Below are 25,782 nucleotides of genomic sequence, written 5' to 3'. Positions count from 1 at the left end.
CATGTGGTCTCCATGAAGGAGAACCCACTTTCTGTGAAAACAGATGCTCTAGCACTCAACCTAAGCCATCAGGCAGTGGTTATTGATCATTAGCATGGTTGGAAGCCTGCCTCTCCTGTCCTGGGGGGCAGGGGGACATCTCTGCCACTAGACAACGAGGAAGGGGCTGGGAAAGTGACATAGAATCATAGAATTGTAGAGTTGGGAGGGACCCCAAGGGTCATCTAGTCTAACCCCATACAATGCAGGAATCATCATGATCCTTTTATTCACAGGATAGTCAGATCTGAAATTGGTATTTCCCCCCCTTGCCTAGTACAATGGGGTGGGGGCAGTTTCTGAAGCATATTAGTTTGAAACATTAACATTTTTTAAAGTTCACAAAATAGCACAAGCGTGGTATGTGGGGAGTTGCTTATTTCTAGTGAGGGCGCTAACCCGTATAGAAAATTATGGCACAATCTGGAAGTGAAGAAGAACCACATTTTTCTGGCAACCCAATATTAACTGCTTACATATCGGGAAAATATAGTGTCCCTGCAGCAGAGGTTTCCTGGAGAAAAATAGAAATGGGTCTCGCACACCAAATAATCAATCATGTATTCATTGATTTAGAAATGGATAGCTAAGAAGGACCTTTCTCATGAGGCTATCTGACAGAAAGACTAAAAGACTAAAAGATCAGTGTTCATGGGCAGCAAGCATGAGGGCCAAACTACATGCTATGTGTGGGTTGTGTAATATGTCTTCCAGCGTTTATGTAACTGGAACAAAGTATGGGGAGCAGAAATCACAGCTAGTTTGTTCGTAGCTATCGAGGGGATAATAAAGGAGTTTTTAACTCTCACCCACTATTTACCTTCAACTTTCCCTTGTCAGGCAAAGAGCACTTTGGGTGTGTTTGTGCAATTTTCACATCAGAAAAACAGCTCGGGTGGAAAGGGTTATGAAACCCCTTCTTTCCCCCAGTGTTCTGAAAAGATGCATTTCAATTAAAAATAAAACCAGGTCTCCCACATGACAGGTAGTTTGACTCTTAACCGTGCCACACAATGCTAAGCCAAAACCGTGGTTTAGCCTGAAAGGGAAAATATGTGGGCTCTCAGAGTGGAGAATGGAGGCCAAGTCCTGGTTACACCTGATAGTTTGCCTGGAGAGGGCTAAGTCAAGAGTCTGGGCTCAGCTAACTCAGCCAGCTAAGTCATAGCTTAGCGCAGCAACCAAAAAGAGCAAATCAGAGAAGAGCAAAGTGGCCATGATCTCATTTCAGGGAGTCCTCACTTTTGCTCACTCACATTAAGGCTTTTCTTGATGTGTGAACTGGGCCTCTGTGAGCCTAACTTTGTTTTCTCAGAAATTAGTTCCTGTCAAGTTTGAGCGAGAGTGTGGGATTGCAGCCTAACAGGGAAATAACATTGCATGTCTACTCAGAAGTAGGGATGAGGGAGACATTAAAGTCATTTCACGACCTAAGGCATATTTACCAAATCAGCACTTTTTGAAATGATATGGAAACCCAAACACAGCTATCCTCCAAAATTTGCATTCTTCCAATTTTTGCATTGCAGTTCCCCAACTAAATTATGTACACAAAATGCAAATACAGGGGTAAAGTGTGCAAGAAATGCATAAGATTAGTAAAAAAACAAACAAATTAAAAATTCATTATAATAGTGGAAATTGCTTTCAAAATTTGTAGTCAGAACTGCATACAAAACTGCTTTTTGGAGAAATTTGCAGTAAAATATTGATTACCGTATTTTTCGCCCTATAGGACGCACTTTTTCCCCTCCAAAAATGAAGGGGAAATCTGGGTGCGTCCTATGGGGCGAATGCAGGCTTCGCGGACCTCTCCGCTAGCAGCGGGAGCGATCCCGCTACTGGCGGAGAGGTGCCTGCATGCCGAAGCCTGCGCGCGCTGAGCTCAGCGCGTCCAGGCTTCGCGGACCTCTCCGCCAGCAGCGGGAGCGCTCCCGCTGCTGGCGGAGAGGTGCCTGCATGCCGAAGCCTGCGCGCGCTGAGCTCAGCGCGTCCAGGCTTCGCGGACCTCTCCGCCAGCAGCGGGAGCGCTCCCGCTGCTGGCGGAGAGGTGCCTGCATGCCGAAGCCTGCGCGCGCTGAGCTCAGCGCGTCCAGGCTTCGCGGACCTCTCCGCCAGCAGCGGGAGCGCTCCCGCTGCTGGCGGAGAGGTGCCTGCATGCCGAAGCCTGCGCGCGCTGAGCTCAGCGCGTCCAGGCTTCGTGGACCTCTCAGCAAGCAGCGGGAGCCAGCACTGGGCTCCCACGGCTTGCAGAGAGCTGCCTGTTTGGGGGCTGGGGTCGGGGGAAGCTCGGGCTTCCCCAACCCCGCGCCTGGGGGGGAAATAATTTTTTCCCTTTATTTCCCCCCCAAAAAACTAGGTGCGCCTTATGGGACGGTGCGTCCTATAGGGCGAAAAATACGGTAATTTTCAAGGAGGATTTTTTTTTTAAATGCCACTTGTTGCAGAAATGTTAGAGAAGTGAAGTTAAGATTAGAAAAAAATGAGAAACTTGGGCAACAAAAATTGACATATTTCTCCATCTTAATTCAGAAGCGAGACCTGCTGAGTTCAGTGGGCCTTATTTCCAGGTATTTCTAAGCTATTTATCAGCAAAAGGCACAATTCAACAAAAATAAAGAAAGCCCAATAAAGTTCAGGAGAAAAAACGGAGGTATGCTGTTTACTCCTGTTGGGACTATAAAGTGCTTAACTTTGGACTGTGCCCTGTCCAAACACTATTAAAATGCATATCCTTATTCATAGGCATACTGCATTTAAGCATCCAAATAATCATTATGCTAATGGATGTACAATGGCTAGATTTTTTAAAAAATCCGCCTTCTAACCTGTTTGAATGTCTTTGTCATTGTTACTACTGAATGCACAGAATAAATGTGAAAAAATGTTATAAGCATTGTTACTCATGTCTGTGGAAAATGCACATTCCCTTACAACCACCAGCCTCAGCTGATCCCTGATTGAAACTAATCACAGTGTTACCAGTTTAATTAACTTGTGCTGCTGTCTTGTCCCCATAGAAATAAAGAGTTCTCCTGTTAGCTAGACTTCATTCATAAGATTTCTTGTCAGGAAGCACCAGCGTTTTTCACAACTTAAATGCAAACTGCAGACACATGGCAGGTGTGGTTATAGAACAATTTTGTCTAAAACAAATATTTTGTTGGGCAATTTGAAACCAAGTCCCTTTCACTTTAATTTACTTTCCTTCTAAATGTGAGGACAGCACTTTACATCAGCTGAAAGGAACACTAATCAGTTAATATATGGAAACTCAGAAAAAGAGAAGTATTTTGTGTGTGTGTGTTTAATGAAATCAACATGTAAGATTACAAAAGTGAGAGGGGATTTGTCACTAGAGCAAACATCACAAAATATTACACCTGCGATCCAGAATTTGAATTCAAGGTGACTTAATCCCAGTGGCACTAATTCTGCAATCCTTTATCTACTTACCTAGAAATCAGTCCCCCTTTTTTTAAAAAATGCCATTGTTGTTAGCCATTTAGAATTCAAATACTGTGGAACAAATAATCCCCCATTCCTCTTGGACTGAGGGAATGCCAAATCATATGATCAATGGATTAAATATTCAACCAGATAATAAATAAATGCTAAAAATGGAACTTTTATGATTGGAAAGAAATATACACTGGACCTGTGGGTTAAAGTCTTCTGAAATGTCCAGCTGTTGCTGTTTTTGAAGACAAAGTAGTGAGTTACATGGCCAAGTGCTCAGATTAAATGTTTATCCCCTGCTCTCCCCGCAGGCAGTCTTTTCACACTCAACTGTGAGTAAACTGTGGCGCTTCCTTAGGAATTAAGGTGCAGGGGTTTGCACTGTGTTGCAAGAAAAATATATCCCCCATCCAAACTTCAGCCTACTAATCCAGCCCCACTATCAGCTCAACTCTCTGCACGTCTGTTCAGAAGGGAAAGGGAAAGGGACCCCTGACCATTAGGTCCAGTCACAAACGACTCTGGGGTTGCGGCGCTCATCTCGCTTTATTGGCCGAGGGAGCTCGTACAGCTTCCAGGTCATGTGGCCAGCATGACTAAGCTGCTTCTGGCGAACCAGAGCAGTGCACGGAAACACCGTTTACCTTCCCGCCAGAGTGGTACCTATTTATCTACTTGCACTTTTTGGTGTGCTTTCGAACTGCTAGGTTGGCAGGCGCAGGGACCGAGTGACGGAGCTCACCCCATCGCCGGGATTTGAACCGCCGACCTTCTGATCAGCAAGCCCTAGGCTCTGTGGTTTAGACCACAGCGCCACCCGCATCCCTGCTCAGAAGAGGGGCCCCAAATCCAACAGGGCTTAGTAAAGTGTTCGAAGGATCGCTGCCTGAATAAAATAGGCAAAAGCTTTTGTTTAACCTGACCTCTTAGCCATGTAGCCCAGTAGCCGGTCTTGAAAAGTAGTCAGAGCTGGAAATCAGTCCAGAGATCACTAAATGAAATTATACTTTTGACATAAATAAAATAATACATTAGGCCATCTTGAGGAAGGAGGTGGGCACGAGGCCATTAAATCAGGGTCAAAAAATAAATAAATACCCAGCTGCACCACGGATACAGGAAAATAAGATTTTTATCCACCTTGGTTCTTTTTGTAATACTTTAATAACCCCCAGGCTAATATTCCCCCCATTACGACATCTTAGCAGCAACACACCTCTGACACTTTGCTAGCACAGGCTGTTGCCTTAAGCACACTGACTTAAGGGAAAGTCCAGCTGAAAGCAACTGCAACTTACTTCCAAGTAAATGAGTTTAAGGCTGACATGTTATCCTGCTGGAATCTTGAGGCTTGTAGTTGAGATTCATTTTGATTAAATGTGCTAGTAAAGCAAACAAACAAGTAATCAGCCCTGGGATTTTTTTTATTTTTATTTTTTTTTTAGTACAGAAGGATCTGCAAGAGTGCTTAATTAGACTCTGAAATCTCCCACTTTTATCAACTGTATGGGCAACAAAGTAAACGTTCAGTGTAGTGTTAAATTAAATAAATAATAGCTTCTCTCTCCGTTTTCATACAGAAGCACTCATGATATGCATAGGATGCCATCTGCAGGCAATCCGGTTATTTTTCTCTCTCCAAATGTTGGTTGTTGTGTTATAAACGGAGAGCATTTCCCCCGATGTTGATTGCTTGAAAGTCCTTGCTAAACTCTGAATATATGCAAATTGATTATAAGGAAAAGAGCATAAATCAAATTATTCTTATTAGCCTATCAAAGCAATGCATTATTTTCATTTAACAACTTAATCCTCACACCATTTCGGGAGATGGGGGGTGTTAAAACAAACAAACAAAGCAACTGGTCAGGGAGTAATTTGGGAGATTATATCTCCACCAGTCTACAGACCCCAAACTGTATTTCCAGACATCCTGCAATTTTTGGAAGTTGAAGAAGTTGATGACTTCGTTCTGACAGCTTAACTGCTATTTTTTTTGCGGCTATCAAATGCTTTATCTTTGAAAAGTTAATGTAAGGAGAAATAAGCCCTCCCCTCCACCATCTGGCTGGTTTTGCTGCACATGGGACAAACTGTGTTTTTGGCAGGGATTTGCTCCATGTTGGAGAGCTATAGCACCAGCAAACGCAAATCATTGATTAATTTATGCTATCAATAAGGCTAGAAAAGGGGGAGGGGGAGGAAACCACCTCACTGTCATGCTAAAAAAACATTGCTTCTTTTCAGCACCTCTGTTTCCATATGGATGCCAATTTCCTCCTCACTTTCCCTCCCCCTGTAAAGAAAACTTGAACTTCAGGAAGCATAAATTAAAGGATTTGATGGACACAGGCAGCGTGCTGCACACAGGGTAATAATACCTTGTACAGCTTCAAAGACACACATGTGTACACTTAACAGTTCGTAAAATTCCATTGTGGCTCATCAGAATGAATGGCTGCATTCACACTGTCCCCCCGCGGAACAAGAGCTGACCCTTTGAGGTATCTGTTCAAGGCAGAACTGCCTTTACTGATGCTCACTGCCTGCCTGAAATGTCGTACAGAAAGCCTGGAATATAAACTCCTGAAATAATATCCTTGGGACATGAAAAAGGATGAATTATTTGAAGCAGACGGTGCAGGGAATTCTGGATTCTGTATACTTAAGTTCACCAAAATTGTAGCCATGCCGTTTTGCTTTTTCTGTTACACTGTACAGTGGTGCCTCGCAAGATGAAATTAATTCGTTCTGTGAGTTTTTTCGTTCTGCGAGTTTTTTCATCTTGCGAAGCACCACTGTGTATTTACGGTTTCCCATAGGAGGTGTTTGTAACCTAAAGCGTTTGTAACCTGAGGTACCACTGTATAGGTGAGAGAGAGAAAGAGAGAGAAACACAATTCTCCTCTGCAATCATTCTGGTTGTCCCTTTTCCTATAGCCCCCTTGTAAGTGATCACTGTTTACAAAAAGATACAGTGGTGCCTCGCAAGACGAAATTAATTCGTTCTGCGAGTTTTTTCGTTATGTGAATTTTTTCGTCTTGCGAAGCACAACTGTGTATTGACGGTTTCGCATAGGAATGCATTGGCGATTTTTTAAAAAAGGCGCAAGACGTTTCGTCTTGCGAAGCAAGCCCATAGGGAAATCCGTCTTGCGAAGCAACTCAGAAAATGAAAAACTCTTTCGTCTTGCGAGTTTTTCGTCTTCCGAGGCATTCGTCTTGCGAGGTATCACTGTATTACATTAGGTCGCCAGAAATACACTTAAGTTGTAATATAAAATAGTTGTGAAACAAAAGAGTGAGTTTTGGAACAGAGGGAAAAAACAACAACACCCACACACCCCACAAGAAGGATGGGGAGGGAAGGAGATGGCGGTTCACAGGGTCAAGGCCAACACAAGCATTTGAAGAGAAGTGTTTGCCTATGGGAGCACCCTTCCTTGAATGCCTGAAACCCTTCATTAACCTCTTCTGCCAATTATTCCCCCCTCCTCCTGCCCAAACCCCCTTCCCTTCCCTGTTGCTTCCGGCCCCGTAAGATTTCACATCCATGCCGTTGAGGCAGACATGTCCAAAGCCCAAACCTTGACGGGAGAGGAACCAGCAGAGAGAAAGTTCAATTATTCAAATCCCCTTTCAGCCATGAAGTCAACTGGGTGACCACGGGCCAGTCGCTGTCTCTCAGCCGAACCTACCGCACAGGGCTGTTGTGATGATAAAATGGAAGCATGTGCATCACCTCGAGCTCCTTGAAGGGGTGTAAATGAAATAAATAATAAATAAATAAATAAATAATAAATAAATATTCTGCCATCCAAATTTTTTGATGATTTGAAATTAATAATAAATATTTGTAGGGAATGAGCCCCCCCCAACTCGGTTGTGCACCGTGGTTCCTGACGCTTGCTATACCTTTCAGGCACTACAAAGGAAGGCATGTTTGACATTAGGATGTCTCCTGGCCCAACTGTGCAACACCTGTCAAAACTGCTGTGACTTGTAGATGATTAAAAACAGCTAAGAGATTATTAGATTACCCCAATGTATTTGCGTCAGTGATTTTTTTAAAAAACCAGATTCAGTGGCATTGAAACTGACACATTTTCTGTTTCAGTTTTAAAAGTGGGCCAAACTTCACAGAGGGCAGTATAGTTTGATTCAGTTTGCCATAAACTTATAGCAGTCGTTTCCCATGCAAAATAGTTTAGTGGCATCCAACTGCATGGCTCAGAGGCAAATATATGGAGAATGCTAAAGCAAACAAACAGTCTGAAAAGTGGGGAACTTTCTTTTCAAACTTGTCCTTGAAGGCACCTTCTATGAGAACATTCCTGCAGAGTGACTAAAAGAGAAATGTTGATATGATGAGAGGACTACAATGTTGTTGTTTTTCTCCCTTAAGAAGCATGTTTTGTGCTCAGGAAATAAATACCACCCAGCAAGGGAAGTTAAAGGTATATACTATAGCACCTATTAGTTATAATCAGATCGGATCGTTGCACGGATTATTCGTAACATGCCAGTATCTTACATAGTTGCTAGAGATTTTCCCCCGTCTGCTCCTGCATCGTGATGAAGAATGGTATTTTAATAGGCAGATGGTAGAGACAATTACAGTTTGGGGCTCAGCTGGGAGTTACGTCAGTTTATTGCAAATTATTAGTTGATAAATGCTTCTGTTTACAAGCAAAGTCTTAAGCAGCTTTATAATCAGTTTATCAGCTGCAGCCTGATTTTTGACAGCTTGCCTGAAGGGGGTATGCAAACACATTTTCCTTGGTCATTTACAAATCCTGCTGACCATGCAGGGATTCAGCTAGGCAGCCCCTGTGCACCTGTAGATTGCTTAGTGTATGCTGTTCATTGTAATAAAGGTTGTTTCAGGAGATGGTGGAAGAAGAATGATGCCAAATCTGCTTGGTGCTGCACAAAATCTGACGAGAGAGGCATCCCTTTCTTCACATCAGAGGCTTATAACTTACAGTTTTAAGTAGAAAACGCCTGATTGGTGCAAAAAACATTTGTTTCAATCTATTTAATTCTTGCACAGGAAAGATCTATGGCGTGCATGGAAACCTCCCATGTTCCTAAGTGCTTCCATGTTTATTTTTATAAATGTAGATTCCTTTGCTGTCTTTGCTTAAATGCATGGGCCAACCCAAGGGCACAGTTAGTGACGTTTTCCTTCCAGGCATTGTAAAAAATGTATTTCCAATATGGAAGAGGGTACAGGTGTACAGGTCTCTTGAGAGTCCCATGGACTGGAAGAAGATCAAACCTATTCATTTTTAAGGAAATCAGCCCTGAGTGCTCACTGGAAGGACAGATCCTGAAGCTGAGACTCCAGTACTTTGGCCACCTCATGAGAAGAGAAGACTCCCTGGAAAAGACTCTGATGTTGGGAAAGATGAAGGGTACAAGGATAAGGGGATAACAGAGGATGAGATGGTTGGGCAGTGTTCTCGAAGCTACCTGCATGAGTTTGACCAAACTGCGGGAGGCAGTGGAAGACAGGAGTGCCTGGCGTGCTCTGGTCCATGGGGTCACGAAGAGTCGGACACGACTAAACAACTAAACAACAACAACACAGGTGTAATGACAAATGTGGACACTTTGGGCACACCTATATAAAAACAATCCAAGTATTTGGTTATCAAAGTGCCTGGAACCTGAGTTCTAAACCCCAGCAGTTGCTATTTAATCCACACTTGCAAGAAATCATTCCAATCCAGCCCAAGGATGTAATGAAAAACACTTCCTTCAGCATAGTTGTTGTATCAGGGGTGGGGAAGCTGTAGCTGCCAGACTACAGTCCCCATGTTCTCTGACCACTGGCCTCGCTGGCTGGGACTGATGGGAGTTGGATTCTAACAACATCTGGAGGGCCAACCCTGAGTCAGATAAATGAAGAAGCTACATCTTCTGACTGTTTGCAGAACAAGGTCACTTTTAAATCCCAACCAGGAGGCCTAAATTTGGAAGACGTAGGAGAATTTCGCCCCTTGAATTCAGCTGCTTAAAAGGAAAGGTTGATATTTGTGCCAAATATTTAATAGTTTTGTAGTGTGGACACTGGTCCTCTAGGAGAGATTTCACACCAGACTTTATTTTATTTTATTTTTACAACCTCCTAATAGAAAGATGTGTATTGACTCCGATTAGCTCAGGATTTGAACTAAGGTCCCAGAAGGAAACCTATAAGCCTCTTAAGATGCACAGAACTTCTAAGAATACGAGTTTAACTATCTCCCCCTGTGGTAAATAAGCTGTGACAGCTCAATCAAGGGAGAAAGGCAAATAAAATTTATCACATTATTTTTTTCCCTGTGAATTCTTTATTCCCTTCTTCTGAGCACTGATGTAGTTTATGTCTCTATCTAGTGGAACTTTACATTAATTACTACACTCCAGCACTCACATGAAAGACACAGACTCAAATCCTTATAATCATAAAAGATAGCCTGCCAACTAGGTTAGAAGACACGTGGCAAGATACTTTGGTTCCTCTTTAGCGACGGGCAACTTCCACTCATTTTGTCAAGCTACTTTTCAGTATTATGCACGAAGGGTTTCTGGGCAGTGGTAAGACGTACCTTTTTCAACAGGCAACCCTTTGCATCTAAATAAAGAACTTGTAAAATGACAAATACAAGACTTTTGTGTTTTCTTAGCCACGTGCGACTGTTTGAAAAAAACGGATTACTGAATTAATTCTATTCTCTCTCTCCTTGTAAAAAAAATCAAGGTCATGATCCAGAGAAGCATGTGTGAGAGTTCTGAACATGCCATGGCTGTTTTGTTTACCTTTGCTGAATTGTAGCACTACATGTCATATTGCTGTTCAAACTTGCACCAACCATGTCTATGTGAGTAACACTTGAGATGCTGTTTGGAGGACTTTCTGTTCAGAAAACAAGCTAAGTCCCTGATGGCCTGCACCCAGTCCCTTGCATGCAAGCAAGCATCTTACTGGTTTTGAGGCCCAGTGTGCCTGCTTGACTGCCTTGCTACAGACATGAAAACTGGTAGCACAGAAGAGCCCACATCCACACAAAAAATAAGAAAAGGCAGCTTGTTCTCTTAATGTGTGAATGCATGGTTGAGTATTTATAGTGTGAAGAGTAAAAATGGAGTTTTTCTACCTCAAAGGTGATCAGTACAGTAAGAGTGAATCCATTCTACAATACTATGTTGTGTGGTCCTTTTCATCTTGCTTCACACATGCGTAATAATAATATTTCCATTACAGTATACTAATAAATATATTGGATTTGTCATTGGGCATGTGAGAGACAAATGGCGCTGTGCTGGACAGAGCATAATCATACCAGTTTCTACATTGCCTGCCACTAAAAGGTGGTAGACTTTGTATATGCAGGAGCTAAGATTAGAGGTTGAGTATCATTTGACAACATCCTTTGATCGTAAACAAGGAAAAATTACTGGGAAATTATGGGATATCATCTCATTAATCCTAATGTAATACAGGAAACCCTCTCCATTAATTTCATAGAAGTGTGAATTTACATGAACTGTTGCTGATATCCTCTATGTGAATGGGCCATTCAGATAAATATATGGAGGAGGGGGGAACAGATGTCCCATGGAATATTTAGGAGGTACATATACAAGTGAAAAATGTTGAGAATTGTTTAGCAACAGGAAAGACTGTTCACAAAATGCCTTTGATTTATTGCTGTGTATGGTGCAGATCCCTATCGGTTTTTTCCTTACATTATTTTATTCAAAAACTTGTATAAACCATGAGTTGGCATGTTGGAGAATACTGAAAAGGCATTAATCAACCCAAATAAACAAGTGCACAGATCTATCTAACAACTGTGAAGTAGTTAATAAATTTTTAAGCAATTTTATTATAGAAAGAAGGTCTAAAAGAGTAGTGCTTAATTATCTGGACTCCTCTGCGCTGGGCTCCCTTTTGATTGTATTAATGAAGCAGCTGGCCCATTGTTTCTCTTTAATTCCTCTATTGTTTTAAGAATATGTCAAAGCTCTTTATTCTTTTATCAGGTACTGTGCAGAAGGAACCACACAATACCTCATATTCCTACTGTATTTGCAAATGCACAAAGAAACCTCCAAAGCATTTTTCAAAAAAGGGGCACACATAATTTATAAGTTCTATTCCTTGCACTACTCTACTGTCAAGAATTTCAACAGTATTGGATTTGAATTTATTATATTTCCCCCCCCTCCTTATTAAACAGTGTGGCTACATATAGATATACGCTCTCTGTTAATGTCAAAACCCGGTGATCCGGACTCGCACCTAGTAGGTATTAACTGGGATGTTCTTTGGCACAGGGACATTGTTCTAGCTAGTCGAGAGAAGGCACTCACCTTCCCATGGGAAATATCTGATTGTAGGTTTGTGAATTCCCTTTAAATACTTAAAAAGGCGCGGATGCAAATAAACATATTATTCTCAGGGCTGCTTTAAAAAAAAATATTTTTCACAAAATAGAAGCTATTAATTCAGATTGCAGTGAGTCTGGCTGTGCCTGGGTGTCATTTTAAGTCTGTAGACTAATGCAAGTTGTCGATTCAATGAGCTCCGATACTCTTCTGACCCTCCTTCACAAAAACATATGTACACAGGAAATGGACACTTCTGCTTCTACCGCAGTGACAGTCGAAGGCATTACACACACAAATTAGAAGCAGAAGGGAGGAGGGAGGAATCTGCATAACGTGGTTGCGCAGTAGGCTGTTTGCTGAGAATAAATATCAACCAAACTGAATTTCAAGAGCAACTTTTTCTTGGTAAACATCTATATATCGTATGCTCACATAGCAAGAGTCCCATTTCAAGTAGCATATCAAAGCACGGTTTGAGGGTGGAGCGTGAATTCATACAACCATCAAGAAAGAAGAGATCCAGAGCTGACTGTCTCCAAGATACCCGAATTCCAGGAAAGCGGGTCTGTCTTGTATTTTGCCACTGCCTTTGTCTTAGGAGGGAAGTTAAACTATTTTTAGCAATTCCCCCTGGAATGCCGGTGCTGATAAAAGCAATAGACGGACTAATCGGAAGCCATATGGCACTACTGATTTTGAAGGGAAACTTCCCAACTGGAGACAGCAGGGAATGCTCTTTTAAAAGCAATGACTGTATGCAGTCCTTGCATTTTGGATTGCTCTTAAAGCGAGCAAATAGTATCAAAATTGCAAATGCAGGTGAATTGTTTCAATAAATTATCTGTAGGAATTAATTGCAAATGAGGGAGGAGGCATTGTCAGAATAGGTTCTTGTTTTTATTTGTAACCATGTTTGCTACATCGCCCTTGTCAGTTACAGTGATTGCGACCAGAATACTTCTGATCCGTACTTTTCCCCACACACAGTTTTGCACGTGTTGCTGTTCAAGCAGCCTTCCTTGTGGAGTCCAGTGTTGGGGACAGCCCTGCGTGATGGTTGTACAGGCAAGATGGACCCAACTTAGATGTCATGGGGAAAACCTTTTCTTGTGCAAAATGCATCTCCCATCCCTATAGGAGAAGCCTCTGAACTGGGCACAAGATGTGAAAATGAAGACCAATGAGTACATCTTATCTGCCAGTTCAGACACTGGACTGAACCCTGAAATGACAATCCTTTTGCGTTTTGTCATGTGAACTGTGCTGCATCACAAAGGTTGAAACTGCTGCAGAACTGTGTAGTGTTGCTTCACACAAACCGCTAGCCACATGGAGCTATGCCCATACTTGCAGTTCGAGAAGCAACCAGGCCACAGTGTAAACCAAGCTGTCCTTTTCTAATGTGTTTTGGATCAGAATGTGCATATTTCTCTATCTCTTGAGTAAGGGTTTCATTGCCTCCATTTCCCACATCTATATATTATGCTGAGCCAGGTTCCTTTTTGAAGAGCCCAGGTATAGTTCTGTGGTTTACAGCTCTTTCCTGCTTGAATTTTCTTGTTATCAAAAAAAGAAATCTGCATCAATCATAGTGCATCTCATAGATTGTTTTGTTTTTTTTGCAGTGCATTGTATAGTTATTAACCAGAGCTTTTGCCATTGTGAGGAGCCATGGATTTCAGCTAGCAGGGCTGAAGTTATGTGCTTTTACATGAGATACATTTTTCTTATACAGTACCTTATAGGTAAGGCCATACAATATAATCAAACCTTTGTCAGTGTTATAGCCTAGTAACTGTTAGACTATTGAATGGTTCCAGTTGACAAGTAGGGAGTGCTTCTTTCGTTTATCATGTTTGCAAATGATGGGATCTTTTCCAATGGACTTGTTTTAATCTTAATTAGAGTTTATCGGCAAAAGTCTGAATGACATTCTGCAGGCACTGATTCCATAAATAATAGAAAAAAGAATGTGGAAACATTGGCAAGATTCAGAGATATTTAAGGCAACTGATTGTAACAGAAGCATGAATTTCCATTAAAAAAAATAAAATCAAATTTGAACTGTGATTCTGTTCTTTACTTTCAGAATTTACAGTACAAATTTGCTGCAGCTTTGACAGCAATTGTGAGGGTCGTTTAAAAGCTTCCTGTTAGGAACCAGATCTGTTTCCACAAGAGCCCAGCTCATAAACATTACAAAAACAGGCAGGCTGGGCCACCTTTTGTACAGATTTTTTAAAAAAGTTGTTTATTCTGAAAAGGTGGTAGTCGCACTGGTGGAACACCAAAGGGGTTAAAAAACAAAACAAAAACAAAATGGGAGGAAGAGAAAAGAATGGTATCCAAATATAGCACTTCCATGTGATGCAAACTGAATTAATTACTGCCTCAAGTTTAGACTGCCAGTGCCTACTCTGAGATCATGCCCTTTGAAGCAATAAAAGCAGCAGCTGTTTCTTCCCCCCACTCCATTCCACCTGTTCCTTCCTCACCCTCATTTTGACTAAAGCAGAAATACAGGAGGGGCACAAGTGTGTGTATGGGGGGGGGGTGTGACAGGAAGAGAACCTATAGAATAAGAATCAGAGTAGCTGCGGCTTCCCATCTCGTTGTTTCAGATTGTTTAAATGCACAGGAGATACGATCTCAGGTGCCAACTCCATGCCTGGTTTTCGAAATAATGACAAAATGCTGGGCAGATGGAAAGCACCAAATAAAAGAAGGATCCTAACTCAAGGAGGGTAGAATTATGTTGTGGGCTGCTCTGAGATCTGCGGGCGGGCATAGGGTGGTGTACAATTTTAATGTAAATAAATAAATAAACTCAAGTAATAAGTAGGTCCTCGATGATTCTATGAAGCACCCAGCACAGTATGTCGAATTGTAGCTCCATACAGACCATCATTGAGCAGCCAGGCAAGAAAACATACTACAAAAGAGGTATACAGGAGCCTCCTATTGTCTATTGTGTGTGTGTGTGTGGTCTTCTGATTAAAACAAAAAAATAAAAATAAACTGAAAATTCACACTGTGACGGAGCGTTCAGCCTGTGTTAGCACTGGTGTATAGCCTTTCTCTTGAGACCCGGAGTTGTACCACTTGATGAAATTCTTCACCAACAGTATAAACTGCTTAGCATCAATATGGAAACATAATTTATTTTAGGGGAATAATTTGAAAACTTAACACCCGCGCTGTAAATGTTCAGGGCTTCAAAAAACAGGTTTTTGTCCTTATTCAGGGTTGTGTGTATTCTGTACATGAAAGAAACATAATAATTCAACAATCACAGTAAATGATTCGAAGTAACTAAATTGTCAGCATCTTCTTATTCTGCATTATTTTTTCTGCTTTCAAGACTTCCCTAAGAACTTGGCTCCCCACCCCCCACCCCCAGCAATAAATTGCCACTGTGAAAGTAGCTTTCGGTACTTGGAGTGCTCCAAATCTTTGGATTATAATGGCCATAATACATTTGGTTCCAGTAGTTGTGGCCAAATCCTGCTGCAATTCCTAGCAAAGAGTGAATGTGGAAAAACTTTTCCCTGCTTTGAAACTTCTGCATCACTTTGTGGTCTAGGAGCCCTGCCTTGGTTTCCCCCTCTGAAACATATTGTGAGTGATGCTGTTTTGTTTTCTCATCTTTGAAAGCTAATAGGACTGGATTAATTAATTGTCCAAGATTCCTCCAAAACAATGTCCTAATTCTTCTATTTAGCTGTTGCATATCATACACTGTTGTTATCTCTTCCACCAGATTTTTGCAACAAGTTGTTTTAAAACTGTAATCTCTTTGAGGAAGGGGGGGGGGAATGAAGTGTAGTTGAAAAGGCAGTTATGCTGAAAGATAAACACAGCAATATTACTTATCAAAATGGGTACCCGGTTGTGTTTGTGTGTGTGTGCCTTTTTTCTTGCCTAATTAATACAGCATATAGCTTTTGCTATATATACAAAACCTATAACAGAAAAAGCTTTATAACATGTAAAGTATGTGACATTATTTTAGCCATAACTGTACTGGATATGTATCTAGGCCTGAGAGTAGAGATAACACAAATATAAGTGCTCTGCCTGTCTAAACATGTTAAATAAATGAGCATTCACTATCACATTCAATACATTAGTGCATTACTTGCATAGTTAATTTTCTTTTTAATGCTTTCCCACGTGACACTTGCAGCACAGAGCTGTAGTATATCTCACTCTTTGAAGAAAGTTTTCCTTTTAAGCCAAGCTCCACTGTTTGAATAGGGCTTTATGAAACACATCTTTGGCATATCTGAACAGGAAGTTCAGTGGGCACTGGGACAGCCAGTGCAATGATGCATGTATATTATTGCATAAAGGATTCCCCCCTGGAGACAGATGGCAGCAAATCCCAGCAAGCATTAAAAATGACTTTATGAGGGTATCTGAACCATGTTTTGCAGTGGGGTATTATTTGTTTGCTTATGGATAGTCCCTTGGAATGCACATATATTTTACTTAATACATGCGTATACAGATGGTAATATGATTTGTGGAATGGAGAGGAAGTTGAACAAAAAATCTGGATAGCAACCAATGAAAACAAATATATATCTATACTGACATTCTAGGAATGTCCACTTTCTTCAAGACGTAGCGCTGCGTTTGAGACAATGGATTGCGGAAGAGTTAAAGAGGTGTTGCCTACCATTCATTTGCGGTATCGCTTGTGCCGCTTCTGGCGATGTTTTCAGCATGGCTGCCTCAAAGCATGGCACAACACTCCCGTAAAAACAGAAAGAGAGACTTAAAGGCAAAGGGTTTCCATCTTTCCCCAGCAAAATGCAGCTCCCCTAAGCAGAACACGGTGCTGCTGCACAATATTACGTTTGCCCGTTAAGCATTTCTGTCTTTGTGTGTGTTTTCTGCACAGGAGGCCAGCTTTGGTGCACGACGACAAAAGCCATTGCCGAGGGTGAAGAGCTCATTGCCTTCGTTGTGGATTTTGACTCAAGGCTACAAGCTGCCAGTCAGATGACTCTTACCGAGGGGATGTATCCTGCTCGATTGTTGGACTCGATACAATTGCTCCCTCAACAAGCCGCTATGGCATCCATTTTGCCTACAGCTATCGTCAATAGTGAGTGGTCTAGTACAATTTATATCTAAACCATTATTTAAACATTGCTGTATGCTTACCACATCACATTAACAACACCTATCTGTTGGGCTTAGCATTTCTCTGAATTCACCAGCATAGGCTTTCAAGCCAGGAAAAAACACAGATTACCAGGTTCCTAGACCATGGGTGGGCCAATGTGGTGCCATGTTTCTGGATGCCAACTCCCATCAGCCTCAGCCAGCATAGTTAAGAATGATGGGAGTTCGAGTCCAGTAACATCTAGAGGGCACACCATTGGCTACCGCTGTCCTAAGCTGTATTTCTGAAGATGAGATTGCAGAATCATCTGCCCCAGAAAAAAATGTGACATCCCATTTTTTCTTGTGAGAGAACAGCAGCCAAAATGACTGCTGCGATCTCTTGCAATTTCAGGCTGCACTTTTGGGGGGCTTGGCACCAAAAAAAACCTCGCATTTTGGGGCGCCACACAAGAGCACTGCCCCCCAAAAGCGCTTTTTGGGGGCTGTGATCTTGCATGGGTCACATGACTCCCCTGGGAGTGTGGACCCAGAAGATGGCATCCTGGATTTGGGCCGCATTGTGCTGGCAGGTGTGCTTTACGATAGAATGCTCTTCCAAATAAATCACTCCCTCTGCTTAGAAAACCAGATATCGGTGAAAGGATCTTGGCTTAGCCTTTTCCTTGGCATGCTAGGTTTGTGTGTGTGGTAAGTTCCTGCTTTTAATCTTTGACCCCCTCCCGTCAATGGAGGATTAAGTTCTTCAACTAAATTCTACCGTTCTCACAGCCAATGACCTGTTTGTTTGTTTGTTTCCTTGGGAAAAATTTTACACAATATTTTCTGATTGAGGTTCCACTTGAATGGTTCCCTAATCTGGCTACCAGGGGAGAGGGAAAGAAAATACATGAATGTATAATACACACAGGCTGCGTACCTGTTTTCTTGACTCCAACTGCAGAGAACATGAAAGATAATTGTTAGATAAGTGAGCTGTGTATATTTCGTATTGATGCCCAGACCCAGAATTTACAACAAAACAAAAGAGGGGGTGAGGAATTACTTCTCGCACCTGGTTTCCTTTGAGCTGTTCTGTGTTGTTTATTCATCATGCACTATGCTGCCACCCTGCTGTTAAATGGGTACTTTTAAAATAAGAAGATCAGGCAGCTTAAACTTGTTGGACTAAGGCTTGTCGGCAGGAGTAAACTATGGCTTACTCACACCTGGTTTGTTTTACCCCCTCCCTTGTAGAGGACATATTCCCCTGCAAATCTTGTGGCATTTGGTATCGGAGCGAGAGAAATCTGCAGGCTCACCTCATGTACTACTGCAGCGGGAGGCAACGGGAAGGAGCTCAGCTTTCGGAGGAGAATGACGACAGCGTTCAGCAGATATCCAGCATCTGCCCTTTTCCACAGTGCACCAAAAGCTTCTCTAACGCAAGGGCCCTGGAAATTCATCTGAATTCTCACAGTGGTAAGTGAAATATTTGCTCCACTGGAGTCAGCTTTCCTTAAGACATTTCAAACTTAATTCTTTTTTTCCCTCCTTTTTAGCAACGTGCCCATGAGAAGTTGTAAAAAAAGGTGAAGCCACAAGCACTCAACTCAGTGATTACTGGCTTATGCTGCAGTAATCACCTGTTCTGTTTAAGATATTAAAGTATCACAACTGTCCTACCTTTTTCTGAACTAAATGGGAAGATCAGACGAGGCAAAAGCCATTCATGATATGACGGGTGCTTGTTAGGTGATATGAATGTCAGAACTTAAGCCTTAACTAAATGGTAGTCCTGGGACTGGTGCTGTCATTGAGATAAGCTGTTTGCATAGCATCATGCTCTTATCCCCATAAGGCTGATAAAGGTGGGGTCGGACCTTGCCTTGAAGACTGCCAGGCTTAGAGTCTGGGATGAAGGGGAAAGGGTCTCAAAAGTCCATGCTGAATGTCCTTTGTCCTGGTGTGACTCATGGTCACAGAATGTCTCCACATGGCCAGCCACCACATAGTGTTCTGCACTGACCAGCATATGGGTGATTTCTGTGGTCCACGTGTCATGGCCAAAAAAAAATTCTACTTAGGTTTAGGCTTTCATTTGCTGCTTCTCTCTGCTGTTGGGGTGGTGGACATATCAGGATTGTGAGCCCCTGGGTGACAGGATGTATGTGATGGAATTTAAGGGATTCATCATAAGAGTTTTCTGTTGGCATGGCTCTTGAAACCCTAATTGGTTTATATGATGCAGACATGGCTTGGGTGGTTGCCATGATTGCTCTCAAGCCTTCTCATCTTACTGGGGGCAATAACGCAGCCTGAATGCAGGTAGTGGAAAACTCTGTGTGAATCTGGCCAAATATAGGTAAAAGTCCAGCTTCAAAAATGTCCTGTGGTTCTGATGGTAGCAAAGGAAAGACATCCACTGAATTTCATCTAGCAATGCTTTTCTGGGTGCTCTTTTGCCTTATTCAGTCTGGCTAGCAGAAAGGGCCCGTGGGTAACCTGCTATGACTAACTTAGTAAGCACTCACTAAGACACTCACATCTCATTCATATCTATCTATCATCTATATCATCTATCTATCTATCTATATCTATCATCTATCTATCATCTATCATCTATATATCTATCTACACACACACACACACACACACACACACACACACGCTTTTGTAACTGCCCTGGGAATGTGAAGTGTGCATTATAAAATTCAGAAGTAAGTTTATAAGGATTAGTAATTGCTTTCTGTTAAATATATTCCGGCGGTCAAAAGACTCAAATTAACTTGTTGGTTTTGTTTTTTTGTTCTTACCCCTTTTGCAGGAGTAAAAATGGAAGAATTTCTTCCCTCCGGTTCTAGCCTGAAATGTACAGTTTGCAACTACACCGCAGACTCCGTGATTAACTTCCATCAGCACCTGTTCTCACATCTCACTCAAGCTGCCTTTCGATGCACACACTGCCATTTTGGCTTCCAAACTCAGAGGGAGCTGCAGCAGCACCAAGATCTACATGTCTCTGGCAACAAACTTCAGAGAGAAAGTGATACTGAACACTCTCCAAGTGGCAACGAAGAGACTTTGCAGGCAACTGCAGATCTGCTGAACAGGAATGACGGCTCCCAAAGCCAAAAGACAATGCAGACAAAGGATGCAAGTTCTGACACCGAGCTCGACAAATGTGAAAAAAAGACTCCCCTTTTCCTTCCAAATCAGAGGCCAGAAACACAGCCTGTCACAAATAAGCAAAGCTTTTCCTACACAAAAATAAAATCTGAGCCATCTAGCCCAAGGCTTGCCTCCTCCCCAGTCCAGCCTAACCTGGGTCCTTCTTTTCCAATGGGACCTTTTCTTTCTCAGTTTGCTTTTCCCCAGGACATCACCGTTGTTCCTCAGGCCTCTGAGATTTTAGCCAAAATGTCCGAGTTGGTCCACCGAAGACTGAGGCATGGAAGTAACAATTATCCCCCCGTCATTTACAGTCCGCTCATGCCAAAAGGAGCTACCTGTTTTGAGTGCAACATAACATTCAACAACCTGGACAACTACTTAGTGCACAAAAAGCATTACTGCAGCAGTCGATGGCAGCAAATGGCAAAGTCGCCAGATTTTGGCAGTGTTTCGGAAAAAATGCCGGAGGCTGTGAGCCCCAACAATGGCCAAAATTCTATCAACATTTTGAGTAGTACGCCTCACACTTCAGACCCAGAGAATCAGCTCCTTCAGGCTTCCTGCATCAACTCCTCCACTGTATTAGACATGATTGGTCCAAACAGTAAGGGGCATGAAAAGGACTTCTCCTCACAGGTGAAAAAGCTGGCTGGTGCTGCCAACACTGATGAGAAAATGAACGGGAAACCTTCCGATAGCAAGAACTCAACGGCTACTCCTTTAATTGAAGGAGAAAGTGATCCCAACAAAACCACGTGCGAAGCTTGCAATATTACCTTCAGTAGGCATGAAACTTATATGGTCCACAAGCAGTATTATTGTGCCACACGTCACGATCCTCCCTTGAAAAGGTCTGCTTCCAACAAAGTGCCTGCCATGCAGAGGACGATGCGCACACGCAAGCGAAGGAAGATGTATGAGATGTGCCTGCCGGAACAAGAGCAGAGGCCACAGCTAGTCCAGCAGCGTTTTCTTGAAGTGGCTAATCTCCCCAACCCATGCACATCTTCTCAAGAGCCGACAGATGGCCTCGGGGAGTGCTACCACCCACGCTGCGATATCTTTCCAGGAATAGTCTCAAAGCACTTAGAAACATCGCTGTCCATCAACAAATGCATCCCGGCCTCAAAGTGCGACACGCCACATTCCACCGTTTCTTGCTTGGAGATGGACGTACCTATCGATCTCAGCAAAAAATGCTTGTCCCAGTCTGATAGGACATCTGCTTCCCCCAAAAGGTTGCTGGACTACCACGAATGCACAGTATGCAAGATCAGTTTTAACAAGGTAGAGAATTACCTGGCGCATAAGCAGAATTTCTGCCCCGTCACTGTGCATCAGCGTAACGAAATGGGGCAGCTTGACGGCAAAGTGTTTCAAAACCCAGAAAGCGAACGGAACAGCCCCGAGGTCAGTTACGAACGGAGCATAATCAAATGTGAGAAAAACGGGAGCTCGAAACAGCCTTCTCCCAACGGAAACTTGTTTTCTACGCACTTAGCAACTCTTCAAGGACTTAAGGTCTTCAGTGAAGCTGCCCAGCTCATTGCTACAAAGGAAGAAAACAAACATTTGTTTCTTCCACAATGCCTTTATCCAGGAGCAATAAAGAAAGCTAAAGGAGCAGACCAGCTTTCTCCATATTATGGAATAAAGCCAAGCGATTACATTTCTAGTTCCCTTGCCGTTCACAACAACGATGCAGATCAAAGTACCAATGCAGAAGGTGATTCCCTGAAGGGCCAGACCCCCTCCAATGGGTGCCCAGTCCAGAAGAAAGAGTCTCTGCCATTGCTGCCAAAAAACAGAGGCATGGTTATAGTGAACGGCGGACTGAAACAGGAGGAAAGGCCTGCGGCAAACCCTCAGCAGGAGAACATTTCCCAGAACACCCAGCAGCATGAAGATGGGCACAAATCTCCATCTTGGGCCTCTGATAACGTTTTAGCTGCCAATGAAAACGTCTCTCCAACCATTCCTGCAGCAGAAGAACAGTTGTCTAGTATAGCAAAAGGCGTGAATGGGTCCACTCCGGCACCCACCAGTGGAAAGTATTGCCGCCTGTGTGACATCCAGTTCAACAACCTATCAAACTTTATAACTCATAAGAAGTTTTATTGCTCGTCACACGCAGCAGAACACGTCAAATGAAAGCATTTGGCCCCACCTTTGGTACCTGTGTTTAGCATATTGTTCCATACAAGTCTGAAAGAGAGCTGTTTGTAATACTTCTGGACAATCAGGCTTTAATTCATCATTGCTGAGTTAAAGACTTTAAAGGTGTACTTCCATTACAGTCCATTAGTAAAGTGTATTCTTGGTGCCATTTTCAAAACAATTAATTTATTTTACCAGCAGTATTCATAGCTGTAGTTTATTTTTTATTTAAAAAGAAACAACAACAACTTTATATTAAAGTCATTTGTAATGTTATTGTATAGTTATTGTGTAGCACATATGGTTTGCACTGTATAGTAGATTTTAAAGAAAATAGTCACAAACTATACGGAAAAGCATTTTAGAAATAGCTTCAAAAGCACCTGTGTATCCTGATTTTTCCCCCCTTATATGCTATTGCAGATATATGTAGATGCTAAAATATAACTTGCAAAACGTTTCAACTATGCTGTAAAGTTCGCCTTAAAATTTCAATTTCAATTTTTTTTATTAAAAAGAAGAATTTGGCTCAATTTGCACTTTATATTTTAGCAGATACAGTACCTTAGTCACTAGGCTTTGCATTTGTATGTAGCAGTATGTTTCTGTCTACTTTCTTAACCCGAAACGTCCGTTAAAACGAAGATGGCAATTTCCCCCCTTGTATAGTACTTGTATTTTCTTTTGCTGATGCATCTCTGTCTCGATTTTTAAACCTTTGCTGTTAAATGCAATACTTTATAAAGAATGAACAAAAATTACTGGAAGCAGTATTGTAAGTAATGAGGTCATATCTATCAGTTTTATCTTTTGAAAGGCACAGTCAAAATGAAAACCTTAACTCAATGCTGCAAGTATGAATCTAATTCATTTATAAGATATATTTAAATATAAAAGTAGCAATACTGCAACTGGTGATCACAGAGATAATGTTCTACTTCTGATAGAAATAATTTCTCAACAAATGTTGTTACTATGCATGTATATGGATGGAATAAAATTCCACATCGTCAAACTGGCCTGGCAGTAATTCATTCATTTGCAAGGGCTTCTTAGTATATTCATTGGGGGGGGGGGCATGTGTGGAATGTATCAACAACACATTCGATTGTAGAGGGTCTGTGTCCCATGACAGTATCCCATCAAACAACATATAAGGAGGGGGATGAGCAATCTAAAGCTGTTGAGGAAAGGAGTATTTCTGGTCCCAGTCACTTAAGCCACGTAATTCGCTCAGTGAGTGGTGGACCCTAGAAAATACTCATCTCCCTGAATTGAGTTCCATTCTCACCAAGGCACACTGAAAGGGTTGTGACACATATACTGAAGTTCCATGTTGACTTCAAGTATATCACTGAAAACGGACATAAATAGTGTGTTGGGAACATAGGAAGTTGTCTTATACCAAGTTACACCTTTAGCCAACCTAGCTCAGTTCTGCCCATGCTGGTTCACAGTGGCTTCCCAGCATTTTAAGGAAGCAAGTTTTCCCCCAGCCCTACTTAGAGATGCTGGAGATTGAATCTAGAACCTTCTGCATGCAAGACAGCTGCTCTACCAGTGAGCTACAGGTCCTTCCCCCTAATTTGCATCAGCTTGCTTTTGTACCACCTTGCTAAAGCCCAATCCATGCAAAGCTCAGCAGGTGCACTGAGCACCCACAAACCCAGGAGCACACACCTGTCGGATCTAGAACTCAGCTCAAACTCGGTCAAGGGGTTAATAATGAGATAGGTGGCGTAAGCACCATAACCTTAGCAAATTACACACCAATAATTTTCCAGTTTCATTATTGTGGGGAGCAGAGGTGGGAAACCTGACTCCCTCCAGATGTGCCTGGGCTGCAACTGCCACTATCCTGACCATGGGCCATGCTGGCTGCAGCCAATGGGAATCCAGCAACATATGGGCCACAGCTGAAGCCTTGGGATCTATGACCACTCTTTCCTCTCCTCAGACCTCAGTAAACTGTTCAATTTATTCCATCCTAGACCAGTTTCTTGAATTCTAAGTGTAGCCATCATACACCTTGAAATGGTGACTGCTAACCCAATTTGGATTAACCTAGAAATGGTTTGTGGTATTCAAGCCTTTAATAGGCAGCTTCTTTACAGTTTAGGAGCACAAAATGGGGCACCGCCATGTAAGGTACTTTGTGTATGGCTTTAAAAACCTCCTACGGAAATACGGGTGAATTTGCGGAGTTTATCTAAGAAACAAAACAGAACCATGCGACAACCCTACATTCACAAGGTTCAGTTATATAATGTTACAGCTGGAAGGATAATGGGGAAAATGTAGATCTGAATCTATCAGTAGATCATTGGAGTGATTTGTAGTAAGATTAGCAAGCATTCCGACACTTTTTTTTAAATAGCCCTAGTCCTTCACCTGTTCAGATTAAACTGCTGAAATGAAGAACTTGGGATACCAGGATCAAATTTTTGTGTGGAAGGACTATAAGCTCTGTTCAGTTCTGGTAATCAGAACAACTTCATTCTTCATTGGGCATGAATTTTGCACTAGGCTCTGGTGGGTAGGTCCTGGAGATCTAATAAAAAACCAAAGCAGATTCTGCAGGCCTGACGTCTGCCCACCTTGTATCATTCCACCTTCCTGGACTGAGATATGAGCCACAGGAACCTGAACCTCAAAACAGGAGACTCTATTATTTGAATTACAGGATACCATCAGACATAAGCAGAGGGCAGGAGCAGGTATGGGGTAACCTGCCAATGATGCTTAAAGGACAAGGAATTGGATTTGTGAAATATGAGCAGGTGTTCCAGGTACAAAAACCATGCATTGGAGGGAAAACTAAAAGAAGCCCATTGTTTCTTTGCGGAAAAATTGTTTCAGCCTCTCAGCAATCTGGCAAACTGGACTCTGCTATTTAAAGAACAAAGTGTAAAGACACCCACTGCAATTTCCCTTGGGAAAGTGTTCTTAATTCTTGAGCTGCTATCCTTAGTTGTGAACATCTCTGATGCTGTGCAGGGTGGACGAATAGCTTCAGGGGGAAATAACATTTTCCATTCCCACTGGGCCACTGTGTAAGCACCAGCTTAAAATTTATCATGCAATATCCTCTATAAGTGAAGCCAGCTGAGTTTTTAAACTAATGATATTCTTTGCTCCCATGGCTATTCTAGGGTGATTAATCCAGAATTCCACATCTCCAAGGACAGATAGGAAATTTTATAAATGGATAGAATATATCCAATTTTTCTCTGCACCCATTAACTCTCTCATTTTCAGGTTGGGTATGCAAATATTTAATAGCAAGATGAGATTACTGAGATATTGGCATGGAGTTAAGAGCTCTTAAGGGAGAAGAACAAAGAGAAAATGTAGTACATTTATAATCTTTTTCTGTAAAAGACAGGTGTTAGCTATTGTGTGCAGGCCTCACATTTAAAACGAACTAGTTCCTCTCAAGGGAAAGAGAAAGATACAAGT

General features: G+C 42.1%; 1 protein-coding gene across 14 annotated transcripts in view; it reads left to right on the top strand.

Moving 5' to 3' along the window:
• Nucleotides 1-23,338, top strand: part of ZFPM2 (zinc finger protein, FOG family member 2) — a 448,057-nt gene extending 424,719 nt beyond the window's left edge. For all 14 annotated transcript variants that reach the window (XM_083450430.1, XM_083450426.1, XM_083450428.1 and 11 more), the window contains 3 exons: nucleotides 16,787-16,993; nucleotides 18,250-18,474; nucleotides 19,820-23,338. In XM_083450430.1, the coding sequence (XP_083306556.1) occupies nucleotides 16,787-16,993; nucleotides 18,250-18,474; nucleotides 19,820-22,317 (2,930 nt within the window). In that variant the 3' untranslated portion in view covers nucleotides 22,318-23,338. The remainder of the gene's footprint in view (nucleotides 1-16,786; nucleotides 16,994-18,249; nucleotides 18,475-19,819) is intronic.
• The last annotated feature ends 2,444 nt before the right edge of the window (nucleotides 23,339-25,782 follow it).

Source organism: Podarcis tiliguerta (assembly GCF_965153285.1).
Source record: "Podarcis tiliguerta genome assembly, chromosome: 7".
NCBI classification, from domain to species: domain Eukaryota; kingdom Metazoa; phylum Chordata; class Lepidosauria; order Squamata; family Lacertidae; genus Podarcis; species Podarcis tiliguerta.
The sequence above is the reverse complement of the archived record's forward strand: the minus strand, read 5'-3'. Positions and strand labels throughout refer to the sequence as shown.